Here is a 19,397-nt window from a genome sequence, read left to right as displayed (position 1 = left end):
CTTCTGACTCCTCTTGATCTTCTCTTCTTGCTTTTCCTTAAAGGGACTGTTCTCTTATGTTGTTAAAATTTAAAAATGCAAAATAAAATCTTTAGAAATGAAATACTTTACAAACACATCTGCTCCATGGCATTGAGTACTTGGGAACGTGCATCCACTGAGTTTTGACTCATTTACTTCATTCCCCAAAAGTGACATTTCTGTGGGTTAGTAGAAAAATTGCAAAAGTTGGTTAAATATGCTTGCTGGCTTGGTAAGGTGAGCAGCAATGTCTAATTTCCCCTGTAGGAGTGGAAGTGAATACAAAATCGCAGCAAAGTTCTGGAATTGTGAAACAATGAGCATCAATCAGTATAGGGATATAACAGCTCTAACTGTTAGCAGGTCATGTTTAATAAACATTATGGGCTAAATAGCAGGTCTGCCCTTTTATATTCTTACTAATAAATCATATTTCTGAACTTAATTAATCTCCATCAACTTAAAATGTTTGCTCTTAGAGCAGTTTGCTTCTCTGTAGTGACATAACCAGCTCTCTATGTCAATGTCTATGACAATGCCACTGTCTTTGGTCACATGTCTCAACTGGGTCAGTTACCAACTGCCATTAGGACAGTGAGGAGAGAGGACAGGGAGTTAGAGCAGAGCGAGTTAAATAGCGATAAATAGAGATAAAAACTACAAAAACTGAGGAAAAACAGTGAAGGAGGAGAGAGGCGAAGATGGAGGTGAGGAAGAGAAGGAGTCGGAGTTTGGATGAGGAAGGAAAGGAAGAAAAAATGAAGAAAATCCATGTAGAGGAGAAGCCCAACAATGAAGAGAGGCCGTTGGAAGACCAGAAGAAAAGCCCCATGGAAAAGACAAGTAAAGATAAGAGCAAAGAAAGGAAAAAGAGTGAAGATCAGTTGGAAGATGGGAAGAAAAGCCCCATGGAGAAGCGGAGCATTGAAAATGGGGCCAATAAAAGAATGAGGAGTGAAGAAGGACAGTTGGAAGATGGGAAGAAAAGCCTGAGGAAGATCTGTGAAGATGAGAAGAAAAGCCCCATGGAGAAGCGGAGCATTGAAAATGGGACCCATAAAAGAAGGAGGAGTGAAAAAGGACAGTTGGAAGATGAGAAGAAAATCAGTGAAGATCAGAATAAAAGATCAAGAAGCCCGGAGGATCCCTTGGAAGGTAAGGAAAAGCTGCTCTTGTGTTTAACCTCTATAATAACAAGTAGCCCCATAGGTACCAACCGCACTAACTTACTAATAATAAGTAGCCCCATAGGTACTGACTGCCCTAACTTTTTATTAATTAATCTTTTCATATTTTTTTTTTTAATCTTGGTTTTAACTTAGGATTGGTTTACTATAGCATAGGAAATACATATATAACAGTGATGTTGCTTGTGTCAACCAGTCAGGGCTGTTTTACTAAAGCACAGGGAATACATATCATCACTGGTTTTGTTGGGTTAACCGATCAGAGCTGGTTTTATATAGCATAGGGAATAAATATGGTAAGTGATTTTGCCAATGTCAGCCAATCATATATTTGCTTTCATATTCGCATATAATCACTGATTTATTCTGCGTAAGATAGGTCTGCTATGTTAGTATGCCAGAAACGCGGGCTTCCAGCATCCTGTTTTGGGAGTTGTAGTCTCTAAATGTGAAGACCCAGGGTTAGGGAAGTGCAGATACATGCAGACAATCGAGACGATTCATCAAAGTGTAAAATTAGAGCTCCCCATAGTAAAATTACCCCACTCTCCATTCACTTTAAGACACATATTTGCAAATGGAAAATTCTAATCTTTCACCCATTGATAAATACGCCTCTAAAAATCCCATGGGAATGAATAAAGAGTAGAGGAATGTTACTATGTTGAGCTCTAATTTCACACTTTGATAAATCTGCCCCAATATTGTACACAGAGAGTCTTTGCACTACATTTTGTGCACTGGCTCAGACAGTTAAGGAAAGGTATTTTACACTTTCCCCATCATTTTTAAATGAGCCATTATGCTTGTTACATGTGAGGGATCATTTACAGAACGTGGGTTCGGGTGCCGGGGCCTCTCCAGTCCTGTAGTGCCCATAGTGCTAAGGAGCCCTGCCTTGTGCCTGGGGTTTGCTGATGGGTTCATTAAGATGTGTTATGTACAGGTTATTTGTAATACAAGTTACTAATAGAATATTTCCCTAACAAGGTGGAAGCAAGCCGAAGAAACTCCGCGTGGACACCGATAGACCTGCCCCCTTGGATATTAAAAACTACAGGTTTTATTCAGAGCTGGCAAGTGGAGGTTTTGGCCAGGTAAGTGAGGGGCTTCCCAAGCATTATTTCTCTTGGTATAAATCCTAGGGAAGCAGGAAACATGGGGGAGAATGAAGGCTTTGGTAGTTTAGTATTAACCTCTATTCTACAGTTGTAAGGCTGTCAGTGTAAAGTAGGGGCAGGGGGTGACAGTAATTTTGGGGGGTATCAATGGAAGCCTTTAGGCTGGAGAAGTTCTGAAATCTTCATTATTCTTCACTGATGGTGCAAAGTGGGTATAAATAACATTTTCATTTTAGTCTCAGTTTTATTGCCTGTAGCTTTACACCGCACTGTGCCATATTTAATATCTGCCCTTCTTTATTAGGTGATGTTGGCTTCGTATGCACCGACGAAGCAGCTGGTAGCAGTCAAGATCATGAAGAAAAAACCAGACAAGAGCAACTTCGCCATCATGATGAAGGAGGCGCGGCTGCTGAAGGTCGCAAGAGGATGCACATTTCTGTGCCATTCCTACGCAGCTTTTCAATCAGAGGTAAATAATACTGTTATTATTATTTAAAGGGAATCTAGCATTTAAATGAACTTTTAGCATGATGTAGCCCAGTGTTGTTCAGTGCGACGGGGTCTCATTTGATCCCCATACAGGCCTGTTACTGTTTCTCCATAAAGCACCATAATGTTACGTTCCACTTATTCACTTACCACTTCCATTCAGACAATTTAACATTTTTGGGTGGGGGATTCTGTGTCTCACCTTCTTCTACTCTTTCTTTAACAGCTGGAAGCCTTCCTCATTCTGGAGTACGCCAGCGGGAAGTCTCTAATGGAAATGATTAATCGCAAAGGAAATCTGCCAATGGGAAGAATCATGTAAGTGACATTAAGATCTATTTACAATACACAGGTGGGTGCAAAGCAAAACAAATAGGTGGAAGCCTTAGTAGGTCTTAGTGCTCCACAATGGCAGCGCTGTATTACTGAGGGGCAAGCTGTAGTGGGTGAAGGTGCAGGCCCGGATTTGTGGTGAGGCCACAATTGCCCGGGCCTAGGGCGGCAGAAATTTAGGGGAGCCCCGCCGCACCAGAATAATTTGCACTCGTAGTGGGGAGAGGACACGCAGAAACTTTAGTGCTGTCCCCTCAGCTCCAAATGAATGAAGTGGCGCGCATGCGCTGCCGTGGCGGGATGGAGGGGGAGGTGCATGCACATGCGTGTGGCTTGGGTGCCGTGTTTGGCGGCAAAAGGGGTGGCTTCGGGGCGCCCTATTGAGAAATCTGGCCCTGTGAAAGTGCCCCCATCCTGCCCCCTAACTTGTGCCATTCAGATGCTGTATTTACGTCAGGACAGGATGCAGCTGGGCCCTGTACTGAGCACTTGCCATAGATAAGTACAGGGCTGCTTTATACAGGAGTTTGGTAAATGACCCCCATAATTTTTACAACAGGGCAATGTGGGGCACATATTTAGCTTACAGAGGTCCATGTAGTGCCTATTACTCTATTTAAGTTTCCTACGTTGGGAATTTTATCCAGCTGCACATTGTCAGGCCCAGACTGGCAATCTTTAAACTCATTTCCCTGTTTAATTTATCTGGTTTAACCTTACTGACATGCGCTTGACACTTTCTAAGGCAATGTAGCTGGATCACTTCGGGACAGTGTCGTTAGAGGTATTTTTTTACTGGAAGACAGAAGAGCCGGACACTTTAAAGGGACTAAAATTATATCCATAAACAAGTTATAGATGTAATGTGTATATTTGCCTGTGCTCTCAGTAAAACACGCTCTGCAGCCTTGTGTATGTTACACTTAGATAAGTGCATTCGGTGCAAGCACAGAGAACAGAGCAAGGGAACACTATAGTTAGCCTTTACCATAGGAGTTTTGACAACTTAAATAAAAATATCCTATGCATTGGGTGTGATTTAGGAATGATGATGATGATTTTGTTTTTGCGAAAGGTTCTACACAGCAGAGATGGTGGTCGGCCTCCAGTTCCTGCACTCTAAGGGCATCGTTCATCGGTGAGTAAAATCTCAGTATATTGTGTCTATGTGCTTTCTGACTCACAGATACATTCACTGTAGCATGATTCCATTCACCGTGCTATGGCTGCTGGTCTGTCACCTTTAAATGTGCTTTAGGCAGGCATTTCCCACAGGAGCCGCTCATCTCTCAGAGTGAGGGGTGCAACACCTTTTTATAAATGGGGAGACTCTTCAAGCTGTGGTGCTTGTACTTTCTCATAAGCAGGGCGTCATTAAAAATCATTGGCCCCATATGAAGCTAGGGGCCAACCAAACAAATTCGATAGAATCTGGGGAGGCTGGCTAGATGCTCATTTAAATGACCTACCTTGAAGCACATATGTGAATAAATTTATATGTTCTGTATAATAAAATGTAAAACTCAACAATGGCTGTATCCCCCCCCCCCCCCCCTTTCTTTCCTTCTGTATCCCAACCCTATATATTGGAAAACCAATAAAAAGAATTTCTGTTAAAAAAAAAAAATCATTGGCCCAATACTATGTAGAACCTACCCTTAAGAAAGCCCAGAGTTTTATTCTGCTGCAGAGTTGCGCTATGAGAAAATACCATTCTAAGCAACTATTCCATTTATATTAAGTAAAAATTGAACTGGGTTTAAAGTTACTGAGTTTAATTTATTTATAACTGTAATTATAAATAAATCCCTTTCAGTTCTCCAGCACTGTTTATCAGCTGTCACCTGCTACATTGTCTCAGGAGTGAGAACCAGGAGTGCAGTAGATACAAACAGCCAGACAGATACTAAGTTACACTTACAGTTACTGTAATTAATGTATATTGGAAAAGGGAATTCACTTTTTAATTGCAGAAAAGACTGGAAAAATTGGAATGGGAGAACCCCTTCATCTGTAATCTGTTCAGATAGTTTTTTAATTAGCTCCAGGGTTCATACTGAATAATTCAAACAAATATTCAAATAGGCTTTCTATCCATGAAGTCCTTTCAGGAGCCCACATTTCATTATATCATACATTCTCCAGATATTTAATGTTAGAAAATTCATATTCTGAACACAACTAGTTCATTGTTTTTCCACATTCAAATTTCTGTCTCTTTATTACTTGAGCCTCAGACTTTCATCTTCTTCCTTGTCCTCCGCCCAAGAACTCTTCCCTATGTCAGTTGCTCTTTATGCTTATCCTACAGTGATGTGAAACCTGACAACACCTTGGTGGACAGAGACGGCCATATAAAGATCTGCGACTTTGGCCTCGCCGCGGAGGGCATCTTCGATGAGGAAAGGACGAGTGGAGTAGCGGGAACCCCTGGATACCGGGCGCCAGAGGTGACAAAGATCATGTGCAATATGAACATGGGGTTTAAATAAGGGCAAGGTTTTGTTTCCAAACAATAGAGAACTGCATGTCCGATGATACCTGGTGTAGGGGGATCTGTGCCCAGTTAATATGATGTTACTATTTAGAGAGCAGATGCACTTCTTTTTAGGTGAAGGAGAATACAGAATACATGTATGGGGGATTCCAATTCAAAATATACTTTTCAGATTACTTGAAAAACCAGGAACACTTTTAATAAATGCTCATTGCTGGGTGGCACTGATTGCAAACCGATTGCATTTATAGGATAAGAATCAGTGCAGCCCTGCTTCTTATGTTTTCTCTGTATTCATTTTCTTTTACAGGTTCTATTAAAGGCTAATTACAACGCAGGCGTGGATTGGTGGTCGTTTGGGATTACCATGTACCAAATGGCCACGGGCCGCTTGCCATTTTCACCAACAGGCAGTATTGTAAGGCAGTACTATGCTATAGAGAAGAACAAGCCTAATTACCCCTATTACATGAGCCAGGAAATGCTGGACCTCCTGCCGAAGGTAAATTTCAGCAAACAGAAGAATTTATTATTACAGAATAATTTGTATAATATATATAATATATATTAATGCTAGGAGGTACGTGACATATTAAAATGCATGTTTATTTTTATTTTTTTTTAGCTTTTGGAGATGAAAGAGAATAAGAGAATTGGAGTCAATGGAAACATCCGGGAGCATTCATTCTACAGAACGGTCATCTGGGAAGAGCTGGAGAACCGAAGAGTGAAGAGCCCCTTCCAGCCAGGAATGGTAAATACATGCGCTAGACCAAGCAATTCCATACATCTATCCTCTCTCATCCTGCTGGGCAACTGCTGCTCTTTTTGTTTTTATACTTATCCGCCACTTGGCAGAGCAGGGGTCTTCAGAGATTTTGGTTTCAGGCCCTCAACATTCACTTAGCACACAACTCTGTTAAAAAGGTATGAAAACATGATGGTAACTATAACGTTCCCATAGTTCTAGTAATACTCGATGCTGGTAATAACAAGTCACCTTCAGATTTCAGCTAATCTGGCCTTCAGCCTGGGTTCCACTTTGGCAACCACCATAATAGAGGATAAATGATTGTGTGTCCATAGTGAGGTTAATGTTGAGGTTTACCTTTAATAGCTCCATTGTTGGCCTTCTGATAGACTGATTTATTTTGTTTTAGCTTTCCCCTGCTTCTCATTTTCCTGGGCATAGTTATCTGAATCCTATGAAAACTTTTAATAGATAATTCAAGCCACATTTTTAAAGTTTTTCCTTGAATGAAAGGAAGTATGTGAGAAGTGCCTTGTTTGCTTTCTTATAGCCATCAGCAGATGACTTCACCGAATGCCAGCAAACATTCTCTGCTAATGTTCGGAAGGAAGAAACCAACCTGGAAGATTTCTCCTATGTGGATCCCAACTGGGAAGGGCAGGGGTAAGGCATTAACTGGCTCTAACATGGGATAACATCGTTCATTACTGCCTGAACTTAACAACAACCAGGGCCAATAACATCATAGCGCCTATGGCAAGCTGCGCTACTCAGCAATCCATCCGCCTGCGCCAGCCTGAATCCACCAGCAACGGCGCCACCACACAGGCTTGTGTGGTGATTAGAAAGCCGGAAAGAAGAACAGGAGTTAAGTATTGTAGGTATAACTTTAGTGTGTGTGTGTTTGTATGTATGTGTATGTGTGTGTGTGTGTGTATGGGTGTGTGTGTGTATGTGTGTGTGTGTCTGTGTGTGTGTATGGGTGTGTCTGTGTGTGTGTATGTATGTGTGTGTGTGTGCGTGTGTGTATGTGTATCTGTGTGTGTATCTGTGTATGTGTGTGTGTATCTGTGTGTGTGCCTGTGCATGAGTGAGTGAGTGTGTGTGTCTGCGTATGTGTGTGTTTGCGTGTCTGTGAGTGTTTGTGTCTGCGTGTGTGTGTGTGTATCTGTGTATGTGTGTGTGTGTGTGCCTGTGCGTGCCTGTGCATGAGTGAGTGAGTGAGTGTGTATTAGTGGAATTAGTTAGTGGAAATGCTCACCCATTCCTTGAACAGGAGAACCCTGAGTTGAACTGATTCTCTTTTTGAATCTTCACTCAGTTCTAGATTAGAAATAATCAGTTCTCCCCTTCAAGGAACCAGTTAGTTGTGTCGGGATATTTCTATAACCTGATGCTTCACCAACTGCAGCCAATACGGGATCAATAGAGCCCGTACCCTCCCCATGTGGCATTGTATTTCCTTTACAAGGCTACTGTGATAAATACACTCAGCTCCTACTGACCCAGGGACTTGTCCGACTGCCATTTTGGAGTCAGGAAGGAATTTTTCCCCGTTTGAGGCAGATTCGAATCTGCCTGGGTTTTTTGCCTTCCTTTGGGTCATCTAGGTCAGTGCTGTACAATAGGACAGCCCTGATCTAGTAAGGTAGGATGTATTTCCAACCTAAGTAATTATTTAATTGCACATAATTGGCCATTATATATTAATACAACTAAATGAAACACCCCCCAAAATAAAAGACATGCTAAAGCCCATGTTGGCTTCCATAAGGCAGCAGTTGGTTAGGGAGGAGCAGGGAAGCAGGGTCTTAGGGAGACTAATAAAGGAAGAACTTATACTTAACTATATATGAATTTATAGTATGGTCCCTATGGATAGGAGAGTATGATAGGATGGGAGACTACTGCAGGTATAGCAATAATATAACAACTACTTATTGTGTCATATTCTGCAGTATGTATGAATGCTGTATGGCTGTGTGAGACTCGTGTGTGAATGTGAATATTGGTCCCTTTATAGTAATTGGTCCAAAAGATCTAGGTCCGTGTTTGGAATAAAGTGCAGGTTTAGCTCAGGGTTTGGGGGAAAAGGTAAAGAACAGACAGGGCAGAATGCTACTTAGGAACAGCCATATTTCTTATTTAGTCTGCTAAATAGGCCCATCATGATTCCTTTATCAGTATATAGCATCTTAAATCCTTCCTAGGTAGGGAACTATATCAGCAAATCATATGGCTAGCAAAGTAACGTGGATTTAATCCCATTTATAGCTCTGCTCCCCATGTGATGTGCTCCAACTAAATAGGATTAACCATTGTGTGTGTGAGTAAAAGCCAACGGTGTGTGTGTGAATAGTCAGGTACCTCTCAGTATTTGCTGAAGAGGAAAGGTCCCATGACAGTTTATGTCATGTGCTGGACCAGATAGGGAACTATTGCAGCAAGTGATTGGGTGAGCCATTTGCTGCAATGGGTGTGTGAATGGACAGTAACTAGGGCTGAAGCCTTGACGCGGCGTTACTGCTCACATGGGTAACCGTGTGCCAATTCAGCCATTTGTGAGACTGCGATTATAACGTGTGTGTGTTATGGCATTCAGAGTGCCTTGTAATGTACTCACACCCTTTCTATTGTATTTCCCTGAGTATCTCATCCTACACTCAAATGTTTCTGCTCATTCTTATTCCAAAGCACTGAAACCCAAACTATGTTAGAATAAAGGGAATTTGCTTATTCACTCCCCACTATTTCATATGTTGTAGCGCCACCTTTTGCCGCAATAGGAGCTTTAAGAGTTTTTGGGGTAAGTACCAATTTTGGATTACAAAGAAAGGGATCAGCAGGCTTGGACTGGGGACACAGGCCTTACCCAGTTCAGGTATGAAATTGCCCAGCATTTCTGCTGCTTATACAGGACTGACTGCACTCAGTATTTACCTTCACTCCTGGAATATATTCACCTTGCAGGGTTTGCATTACAGACATAAACTGAGCTTGTTTGCCTACATGGGGAATATGACACAGGCTAAAGCACTCCAAAACCTGCAGCTATTTGCGCACACCCAGATGCAGCGCGCAAAGTGCAGAAAACTGACCGATTGTGCCCTTTTTGTTGCACTTTGCACCCTTCACCTGGGTTCACAAATAAGGCCTTTTGTGCTTTTGTAGCAGTCCCCTCTGATGGGGCCCATTTCTGCTAACTCACAGCACAGCACATGACGATTCAGCTATGAACATTGCAAACGATCTTTCCTGCAATCATTGGTCACAGAAAAGGTCAAAATTATAAAGTGTATGGCCACCATTATTGTCTTTGACCACTCACATCGTCATTTATAACAGTAGAGTCGCTAACTCCTGGGCTGTATTTCTATATGGTAGCACACCAATAAAATACACAAAGGCAATGTTTTGGGCCCCATCGGCCTTTTGTCAAGTCTGATAAATGGCCCGGGGGGGGGGGGGGGGCAAAATGGTGCCCGTTGTGGTTATGTATATGGGCTTATTATACACCTTTTTCACCATGTAATGTATTGGTAAGTTATTGGTTTTTTCTACTGATGTCTAAAAACGTAGTCCTATATTTTTAAACACCAAGCACCAATCACTAGCAAGGGCTGGGTGCATACAGCCAGTAAAGCCCATAGGGAAACTCTTAAAGAGACAGTGATGTGGAAAAAAGGAAAACTGATAGCTCTGCAGTCCCTTGGATACATACAGTAATTACAGTAATTCTTATCCAGGGCAAATTTGTTTGTTGAGACTGGTAGGGAGTGAACTGTGGCCCTGGAATTATAAATTCTACTTATACATTGTAGGTCAGTTGCAACTTCACTTATTTCTGCCGGCTGCCAGTACTGCCCTATGCCTGCTATGAGACCCAGTTTATCTGCACAGGAATTCAGTAGGTTGTTGGGAATTGAACTTGTAGATGGAAAACAAATGCATTGGCAGCTATGAACAAAAAGTCTACACACGGCTGGGTTGGGGAGTCATTGGAGGCAATCTGGAATTGCAGGGTCTTTGTAACAAGCTATATATGATATACTGATGTATTATGTAATATAAATGCTGCCTGTCTCCCTGCCCGCTTGCTATATATACATTCTATTCTACCTTCACCCTCTATTCTTATTTGCATTAGTCTCTTGTTCAACACCTCACCAGTTAGTGGTTTTATTATACATTATGCGCTGGTCACACTCTTTTCTCTGTCCATCTCCCAACCTTGTACATTATTCCTATGATTACAATATGCAGAGCTTTCTCTGACTTCATGTAAAATAGTAATTGCAGAGCATCCTCAGGCAGTGTTTCACATGCAGAGCAATCGCTTAATAATATATATCTTGTTTAAGAAGAGAGAGACACTATGGGGTGAAATATAAGTGGGAACCTGCCCGTCCCAAAGCACAGGAGTGAAGTTGGCCCTTTCTTTGATGCTAAAAGAGCTTTCACCCTCAGCTCTTCTGGGGGGGTCCATTAGATGTTGGAACATTGTTGGTGGGAGTTTGTCACTTATGTTAGGCCTGGCTCACACTTGGGGTTCCAGTTCATCCTGCAGGTTTGGGTTGGGGTCAGGGGTCTGTGTAGGTCAGTCAATTTCTACCAGTCCCATCCCAGCAAACCCACTCTGTATGGACCTTGCTTTGTGCATTATTGTGCCAAACAAGCCAAATTCTCGCCACAAAGTAGGAAAAAGAGGATTTGTTTACTCACCGATAAAGCCTTTTCTCAGAGTCCCGTCACGGCAGCACAGGTACTAGTGGGTTAATGCAGTCTTCCCTTTAGGAGGCAGGATAGCAAGAAGGGATTTTGGCGAGAGGTGCTTAGCTACGCTGAGTCGGCACTGGCACTTTCCAATATTTTGTCACCCAGTCTATGTTTACTAGGCATACTGGACACCCTACAATTGAGACCTCCAGCTAAATTATGCTACTTACAACTGCAATACTATGCCAAAAAGGCATTATTATTACACTGGAAATCTACAGGACCACCCTCGCTGAACTTCTGGAAAAAGACTCTGTACCAAAACAGAAACTAGTGTATCAAGCCTGCGGATGCCTGGACAAATTCGAGGCTATATGGGGGGCATGGCTCTTGGCAAACACATCACCTTAACTGACTCCGAACAGTCAGCAAAAAAGACACTGGGTTTTCTTTTTAATTTTTTTTTTTCTACAAATGTAATCTTCTGACTTTACACCCCCCCAGCTCATTTCCCTCTTCCTTCTTCTGACTCCTCTTGATCTTCTCTTCTTGCTTTTCCTTAAAGGGACTGTTCTCTTATGTTGTTAAAATTTAAAAATGTAAAATAAAATCTTTAGAAATGAAATACTTTACAAACACATCTGCTCCATGGCATTGAGTACTTGGGAACGTGCATCCACTGAGTTTTGACTCATTTACTTCATTCCCCAAAAGTGACATTTCTGTGGGTTAGTAGAAAAATTGCAAAAGTTGGTTAAATATGCTTGCTGGCTTGGTAAGGTGAGCAGCAATGTCTAATTTCCCCTGTAGGAGTGGAAGTGAATACAAAATCGCAGCAAAGTTCTGGAATTGTGAAACAATGAGCATCAATCAGTATAGGGATATAACAGCTCTAACTGTTAGCAGGTCATGTTTAATAAACATTATGGGCTAAATAGCAGGTCTGCCCTTTTATATTCTTACTAATAAATCATATTTCTGAACTTTATTAATCTCCATCAACTTAAAATGTTTGCTCTTAGAGCAGTTTGCTTCTCTGTAGTGACATAACCAGCTCTCTATGTCAATGTCTATGACAATGCCACTGTCTTTGGTCACATGTCTCAACTGGGTCAGTTACCAACTGCCATTAGGACAGTGAGGAGAGAGGACAGGGAGTTAGAGCAGAGCGAGTTAAATAGCGATAAATAGAGATAAAAACTACAAAAACTGAGGAAAAACAGTGAAGGAGGAGAGAGGCGAAGATGGAGGTGAGGAAGAGAAGGAGTCGGAGTTTGGATGAGGAAGGAAAGGAAGAAAAAATGAAGAAAATCCATGTAGAGGAGAAGCCCAACAATGAAGAGAGGCCGTTGGAAGACCAGAAGAAAAGCCCCATGGAAAAGACAAGTAAAGATAAGAGCAAAGAAAGGAAAAAGAGTGAAGATCAGTTGGAAGATGGGAAGAAAAGCCCCATGGAGAAGCGGAGCATTGAAAATGGGGCCAATAAAAGAATGAGGAGTGAAGAAGGACAGTTGGAAGATGGGAAGGAAAGCCTGAGGAAGATCTGTGAAGATGAGAAGAAAAGCCCCATGGAGAAGCGGAGCATTGAAAATGGGACCCATAAAAGAAGGAGGAGTGAAAAAGGACAGTTGGAAGATGAGAAGAAAATCAGTGAAGATCAGAATAAAAGATCAAGAAGCCCGGAGGATCCCTTGGAAGGTAAGGAAACGCAATTGCTGCTCTTGTGTTTAACCTCTATAATAACAAGTAGCCCCATAGGTACCAACCGCACTAACTTACTAATAATAAGTAGCCCCATAGGTACTGACTGCCCTAACTTTTTATTAATTAATCTTTTCATATTTTTTTTTTTAATCTTGGTTTTAACTTAGGATTGGTTTACTATAGCATAGGAAATACATATATAACAGTGATGTTGCTTGTGTCAACCAGTCAGGGCTGTTTTACTAAAGCACAGGGAATACATATCATCACTGGTTTTGTTGGGTTAACCGATCAGAGCTGGTTTTATATAGCATAGGGAATAAATATGGTAAGTGATTTTGCCAATGTCAGCCAATCATATATTTGCTTTCATATTCGCATATAATCACTGATTTATTCTGCGTAAGATAGGTCTGCTATGTTAGTATGCCAGAAACGCGGGCTTCCAGCATCCTGTTTTGGGAGTTGTAGTCTCTAAATGTGAAGACCCAGGGTTAGGGAAGTGCAGATACATGCAGACAATCGAGACGATTCATCAAAGTGTAAAATTAGAGCTCCCCATAGTAAAATTACCCCACTCTCCATTCACTTTAAGACACATATTTGCAAATGGAAAATTCTAATCTTTCACCCATTGATAAATACGCCTCTAAAAATCCCATGGGAATGAATAAAGAGTAGAGGAATGTTACTATGTTGAGCTCTAATTTCACACTTTGATAAATCTGCCCCAATATTGTACACAGAGAGTCTTTGCACTACATTTTGTGCACTGGCTCAGACAGTTAAGGAAAGGTATTTTACACTTTCCCCATCATTTTTAAATGAGCCATTATGCTTGTTACATGTGAGGGATCATTTACAGAACGTGGGTTCGGGTGCCGGGGCCTCTCCAGTCCTGTAGTGCCCATAGTGCTAAGGAGCCCTGCCTTGTGCCTGGGGTTTGCTGATGGGTTCATTAAGATGTGTTATGTACAGGTTATTTGTAATACAAGTTACTAATAGAATATTTCCCTAACAAGGTGGAAGCAAGCCGAAGAAACTCCGCGTGGACACCGATAGACCTGCCCCCTTGGATATTAAAAACTACAGGTTTTATTCAGAGCTGGCAAGTGGAGGTTTTGGCCAGGTAAGTGAGGGGCTTCCCAAGCATTATTTCTCTTGGTATAAATCCTAGGGAAGCAGGAAACATGGGGGAGAATGAAGGCTTTGGTAGTTTAGTATTAACCTCTATTCTACAGTTGTAAGGCTGTCAGTGTAAAGTAGGGGCAGGGGGTGACAGTAATTTTGGGGGGTATCAATGGAAGCCTTTAGGCTGGAGAAGTTCTGAAATCTTCATTATTCTTCACTGATGGTGCAAAGTGGGTATAAATAACATTTTCATTTTAGTCTCAGTTTTATTGCCTGTAGCTTTACACCGCACTGTGCCATATTTAATATCTGCCCTTCTTTATTAGGTGATGTTGGCTTCGTATGCACCGACGAAGCAGCTGGTAGCAGTCAAGATCATGAAGAAAAAACCAGACAAGAGCAACTTCGCCATCATGATGAAGGAGGCGCGGCTGCTGAAGGTCGCAAGAGGATGCACATTTCTGTGCCATTCCTACGCAGCTTTTCAATCAGAGGTAAATAATACTGTTATTATTATTTAAAGGGAATCTAGCATTTAAATGAACTTTTAGCATGATGTAGCCCAGTGTTGTTCAGTGCGACGGGGTCTCATTTGATCCCCATACAGGCCTGTTACTGTTTCTCCATAAAGCACCATAATGTTACGTTCCACTTATTCACTTACCACTTCCATTCAGACAATTTAACATTTTTGGGTGGGGGATTCTGTGTCTCACCTTCTTCTACTCTTTCTTTAACAGCTGGAAGCCTTCCTCATTCTGGAGTACGCCAGCGGGAAGTCTCTAATGGAAATGATTAATCGCAAAGGAAATCTGCCAATGGGAAGAATCATGTAAGTGACATTAAGATCTATTTACAATACACAGGTGGGTGCAAAGCAAAACAAATAGGTGGAAGCCTTAGTAGGTCTTAGTGCTCCACAATGGCAGCGCTGTATTACTGAGGGGCAAGCTGTAGTGGGTGAAGGTGCAGGCCCGGATTTGTGGTGAGGCCACAATTGCCCGGGCCTAGGGCGGCAGAAATTTAGGGGAGCCCCGCCGCACCAGAATAATTTGCACTCGTAGTGGGGAGAGGACACGCAGAAACTTTAGTGCTGTCCCCTCAGCTCCAAATGAATGAAGTGGCGCGCATGCGCTGCCGTGGCGGGATGGAGGGGGAGGTGCATGCACATGCGTGTGGCTTGGGTGCCGTGTTTGGCGGCAAAAGGGGTGGCTTCGGGGCGCCCTATTGAGAAATCTGGCCCTGTGAAAGTGCCCCCATCCTGCCCCCTAACTTGTGCCATTCAGATGCTGTATTTACGTCAGGACAGGATGCAGCTGGGCCCTGTACTGAGCACTTGCCATAGATAAGTACAGGGCTGCTTTATACAGGAGTTTGGTAAATGACCCCCATAATTTTTACAACAGGGCAATGTGGGGCACATATTTAGCTTACAGAGGTCCATGTAGTGCCTATTACTCTATTTAAGTTTCCTACGTTGGGAATTTTATCCAGCTGCACATTGTCAGGCCCAGACTGGCAATCTTTAAACTCATTTCCCTGTTTAATTTATCTGGTTTAACCTTACTGACATGCGCTTGACACTTTCTAAGGCAATGTAGCTGGATCACTTCGGGACAGTGTCGTTAGAGGTATTTTTTTACTGGAAGACAGAAGAGCCGGACACTTTAAAGGGACTAAAATTATATCCATAAACAAGTTATAGATGTAATGTGTATATTTGCCTGTGCTCTCAGTAAGACACGCTCTGCAGCCTTGTGTATGTTACACTTAGATAAGTGCATTCGGTGCAAGCACAGAGAACAGAGCAAGGGAACACTATAGTTAGCCTTTACCATAGGAGTTTTGACAACTTAAATAAAAATATCCTATGCATTGGGTGTGATTTAGGAATGATGATGATGATTTTGTTTTTGCGAAAGGTTCTACACAGCAGAGATGGTGGTCGGCCTCCAGTTCCTGCACTCTAAGGGCATCGTTCATCGGTGAGTAAAATCTCAGTATATTGTGTCTATGTGCTTTCTGACTCACAGATACATTCACTGTAGCATGATTCCATTCACCGTGCTATGGCTGCTGGTCTGTCACCTTTAAATGTGCTTTAAGCAGGCATTTCCCACAGGAGCCGCTCATCTCTCAGAGTGAGGGGTGCAACACCTTTTTATAAATGGGGAGACTCTTCAAGCTGTGGTGCTTGTACTTTCTCATAAGCAGGGCGTCATTAAAAATCATTGGCCCCATATGAAGCTAGGGGCCAACCAAACAAATTCGATAGAATCTGGGGAGGCTGGCTAGATGCTCATTTAAATGACCTACCTTGAAGCACATATGTGAATAAATTTATATGTTCTGTATAATAAAATGGAAAACTCAACGATGGCTGTATCCCCCCCCCCCCCCCCTTTCTTTCCTTCTGTATCCCAACCCTATATATTGGAAAACCAATAAAAAGAATTTCTGTTAAAAAAAAAAAATCATTGGCCCAATACTATGTAGAACCTACCCTTAAGAAAGCCCAGAGTTTTATTCTGCTGCAGAGTTGCGCTATGAGAAAATACCATTCTAAGCAACTATTCCATTTATATTAAGTAAAAATTGAACTGGGTTTAAAGTTACTGAGTTTAATTTATTTATAACTGTAATATAAATAAATCCCTTTCAGTTCTCCAGCACTGTTTATCAGCTGTCACCTGCTACATTGTCTCAGGAGTGAGAACCAGGAGTGCAGTAGATACAAACAGCCAGACAGATACTAAGTTACACTTACAGTTACTGTAATTAATGTATATTGGAAAAGGGAATTCACTTTTTAATTGCAGAAAAGACTGGAAAAATTGGAATGGGAGAACCCCTTCATCTGTAATCTGTTCAGATAGTTTTTTAATTAGCTCCAGGGTTCATACTGAATAATTCAAACAAATATTCAAATAGGCTTTCTATCCATGAAGTCCTTTCAGGAGCCCACATTTCATTATATCATACATTCTCCAGATATTTAATGTTAGAAAATTCATATTCTGAACACAACTAGTTCATTGTTTTTCCACATTCAAATTTCTGTCTCTTTATTACTTGAGCCTCAGACTTTCATCTTCTTCCTTGTCCTCCGCCCAAGAACTCTTCCCTATGTCAGTTGCTCTTTATGCTTATCCTACAGTGATGTGAAACCTGACAACACCTTGGTGGACAGAGACGGCCATATAAAGATCTGCGACTTTGGCCTCGCCGCGGAGGGCATCTTCGATGAGGAAAGGACGAGTGGAGTAGCGGGAACCCCTGGATACCGGGCGCCAGAGGTGACAAAGATCATGTGCAATATGAACATGGGGTTTAAATAAGGGCAAGGTTTTGTTTCCAAACAATAGAGAACTGCATGTCCGATGATACCTGGTGTAGGGGGATCTGTGCCCAGTTAATATGATGTTACTATTTAGAGAGCAGATGCACTTCTTTTTAGGTGAAGCAGAATACAGAATACATGTATGGGGGATTCCAATTCAAAATATACTTTTCAGATTACTTGAAAAACCAGGAACACTTTTAATAAATGCTCATTGCTGGGTGGCACTGATTGCAAACCGATTGCATTTATAGGATAAGAATCAGTGCAGCCCTGCTTCTTATGTTTTCTCTGTATTCATTTTCTTTTACAGGTTCTATTAAAGGCTAATTACAACGCAGGCGTGGATTGGTGGTCGTTTGGGATTACCATGTACCAAATGGCCACGGGCCGCTTGCCATTTTCACCAACAGGCAGTATTGTAAGGCAGTACTATGCTATAGAGAAGAACAAGCCTAATTACCCCTATTACATGAGCCAGGAAATGCTGGACCTCCTGCCGAAGGTAAATTTCAGCAAACAGAAGAATTTATTATTACAGAATAATTTGTATAATATATATAATATATATTAATGCTAGGAGGTACGTGACATATTAAAATGCATGTTTATTTTTATTTTTTTTAGCTTTTGGAGATGAAAGAGAATAAGAGAATTGGAGTCAATGGAAACATCCGGGAGCATTCATTCTACAGAACGGTCATCTGGGAAGAGCTGGAGAACCGAAGAGTGAAGAGCCCCTTCCAGCCAGGAATGGTAAATACATGCGCTAGACCAAGCAATTCCATACATCTATCCTCTCTCATCCTGCTGGGCAACTGCTGCTCTTTTTGTTTTTATACTTATCCGCCACTTGGCAGAGCAGGGGGTCTTCAGAGATTTTGGTTTCAGGCCCTCAACATTCACTTAGCACACAACTCTGTTAAAAAGGTATGAAAACATGATGGTAACTATAACGTTCCCATAGTTCTAGTAATACTCGATGCTGGTAATAACAAGTCACCTTCAGATTTCAGCTAATCTGGCCTTCAGCCTGGGTTCCACTTTGGCAACCACCATAATAGAGGATAAATAATTGTGTGTCCATAGTGAGGTTAATGTTGAGGTTTACCTTTAATAGCTCCATTGTTGGCCTTCTGATAGACTGATTCATTTTGTTTTAGCTTTCCCCTGCTTCTCATTTTCCTGGGCATAGTTATCTGAATCCTATGAAAACTTTTAATAGATAATTCAAGCCACATTTTTAAAGTTTTTCCTTGAATGAAAGGAAGTATGTGAGAAGTGCCTTGTTTGCTTTCTTATAGCCATCAGCAGATGACTTCACCGAATGCCAGCAAACATTCTCTGCTAATGTTCGGAAGGAAGAAACCAACCTGGAAGATTTCTCCTACGTGGATCCCAACTGGGAAGGGCAGGGGTAAGGCATTAACTGGCTCTAACATGGGATAACATCGTTCATTACTGCCTGAACTTAACAACAACCAGGGCCAATAACATCATAGCGCCTATGGCAAGCTGCGCTACTCAGCAATCCATCCGCCTGCGCCAGCCTGAATCCACCAGCAACGGCGCCACCACACAGGCTTGTGTGGTGATTAGAAAGCCGGAAAGAAGAACAGGAGTTAAGTATTGTAGGTATAACTTTAGTGTGTGTGTGTTTGTATGTATGTGTATGTGTGTGTGTGTGTGTATGGGTGTGTGTGTGTGTGTATGTGTGTGTGTGTCTGTGTGTGTGTATGGGTGTGTCTGTGTGTGTGTATGTATGTGTGTGTGTGTATGTGTATCTGTGTGTGTATCTGTGTATGTGTGTTTGTGTGTGTGTGTGTATCTGTGTGTGTGTGTGTGCCTGTGCATGAGTGAGTGAGTGTGTGTGTCTGCGTATGTGTGTGTTTGCGTGTCTGTGAGTGTTTGTGTCTGCGTGTGTGTGTATCTGTGTGTGTGTGTGTGCCTGTGCATGAGTGAGTGAGTGTGTATTAGTGGAATTAGTTAGTGGAAATGCTCACCCATTCCTTGAACAGGAGAACCCTGAGTTGAACTGATTCTCTTTTTGAATCTTCACTCAGTTCTAGATTAGAAATAATCAGTTCTCCCCTTCAAGGAACCA

General features: G+C 41.9%; 2 protein-coding genes across 2 annotated transcripts; both read left to right on the top strand.

Annotated features, from left to right (window-relative positions):
* The first annotated feature begins 471 nt into the window (after nt 1–471).
* LOC101731396 (protein kinase C theta type-like) lies at nt 472–7,365 on the top strand. The gene is made up of 9 exons (XM_004911703.4): nt 472–1,176; nt 2,199–2,305; nt 2,634–2,801; nt 3,048–3,139; nt 4,230–4,292; nt 5,466–5,604; nt 5,962–6,153; nt 6,277–6,405; nt 6,953–7,365. The coding sequence occupies exons 1-9, from the start codon at nt 723–725 to the stop codon at nt 7,067–7,069; spliced, it is 1,461 nt and encodes a 486-aa protein (XP_004911760.1). The 5' UTR covers nt 472–722; the 3' UTR covers nt 7,070–7,365.
* A 4,746-nt stretch (nt 7,366–12,111) lies between these two features.
* On the top strand, nt 12,112–18,999 carry LOC101730287 (protein kinase C theta type-like). The gene is made up of 9 exons (XM_031896671.1): nt 12,112–12,816; nt 13,845–13,951; nt 14,280–14,447; nt 14,694–14,785; nt 15,876–15,938; nt 17,111–17,249; nt 17,607–17,798; nt 17,921–18,049; nt 18,598–18,999. Exons 1-9 carry the CDS (start codon nt 12,363–12,365, stop codon nt 18,712–18,714), a joined length of 1,461 nt encoding a protein of 486 aa, XP_031752531.1. The 5' UTR covers nt 12,112–12,362; the 3' UTR covers nt 18,715–18,999.
* The last annotated feature ends 398 nt before the right edge of the window (nt 19,000–19,397 follow it).

Source organism: Xenopus tropicalis, chromosome 2 (assembly GCF_000004195.4).
Source record: "Xenopus tropicalis strain Nigerian chromosome 2, UCB_Xtro_10.0, whole genome shotgun sequence".
NCBI classification, from domain to species: Eukaryota; Metazoa; Chordata; class Amphibia; order Anura; family Pipidae; genus Xenopus; species Xenopus tropicalis.
The sequence above is the reverse complement of the archived record's forward strand: the minus strand, read 5'-3'. Positions and strand labels throughout refer to the sequence as shown.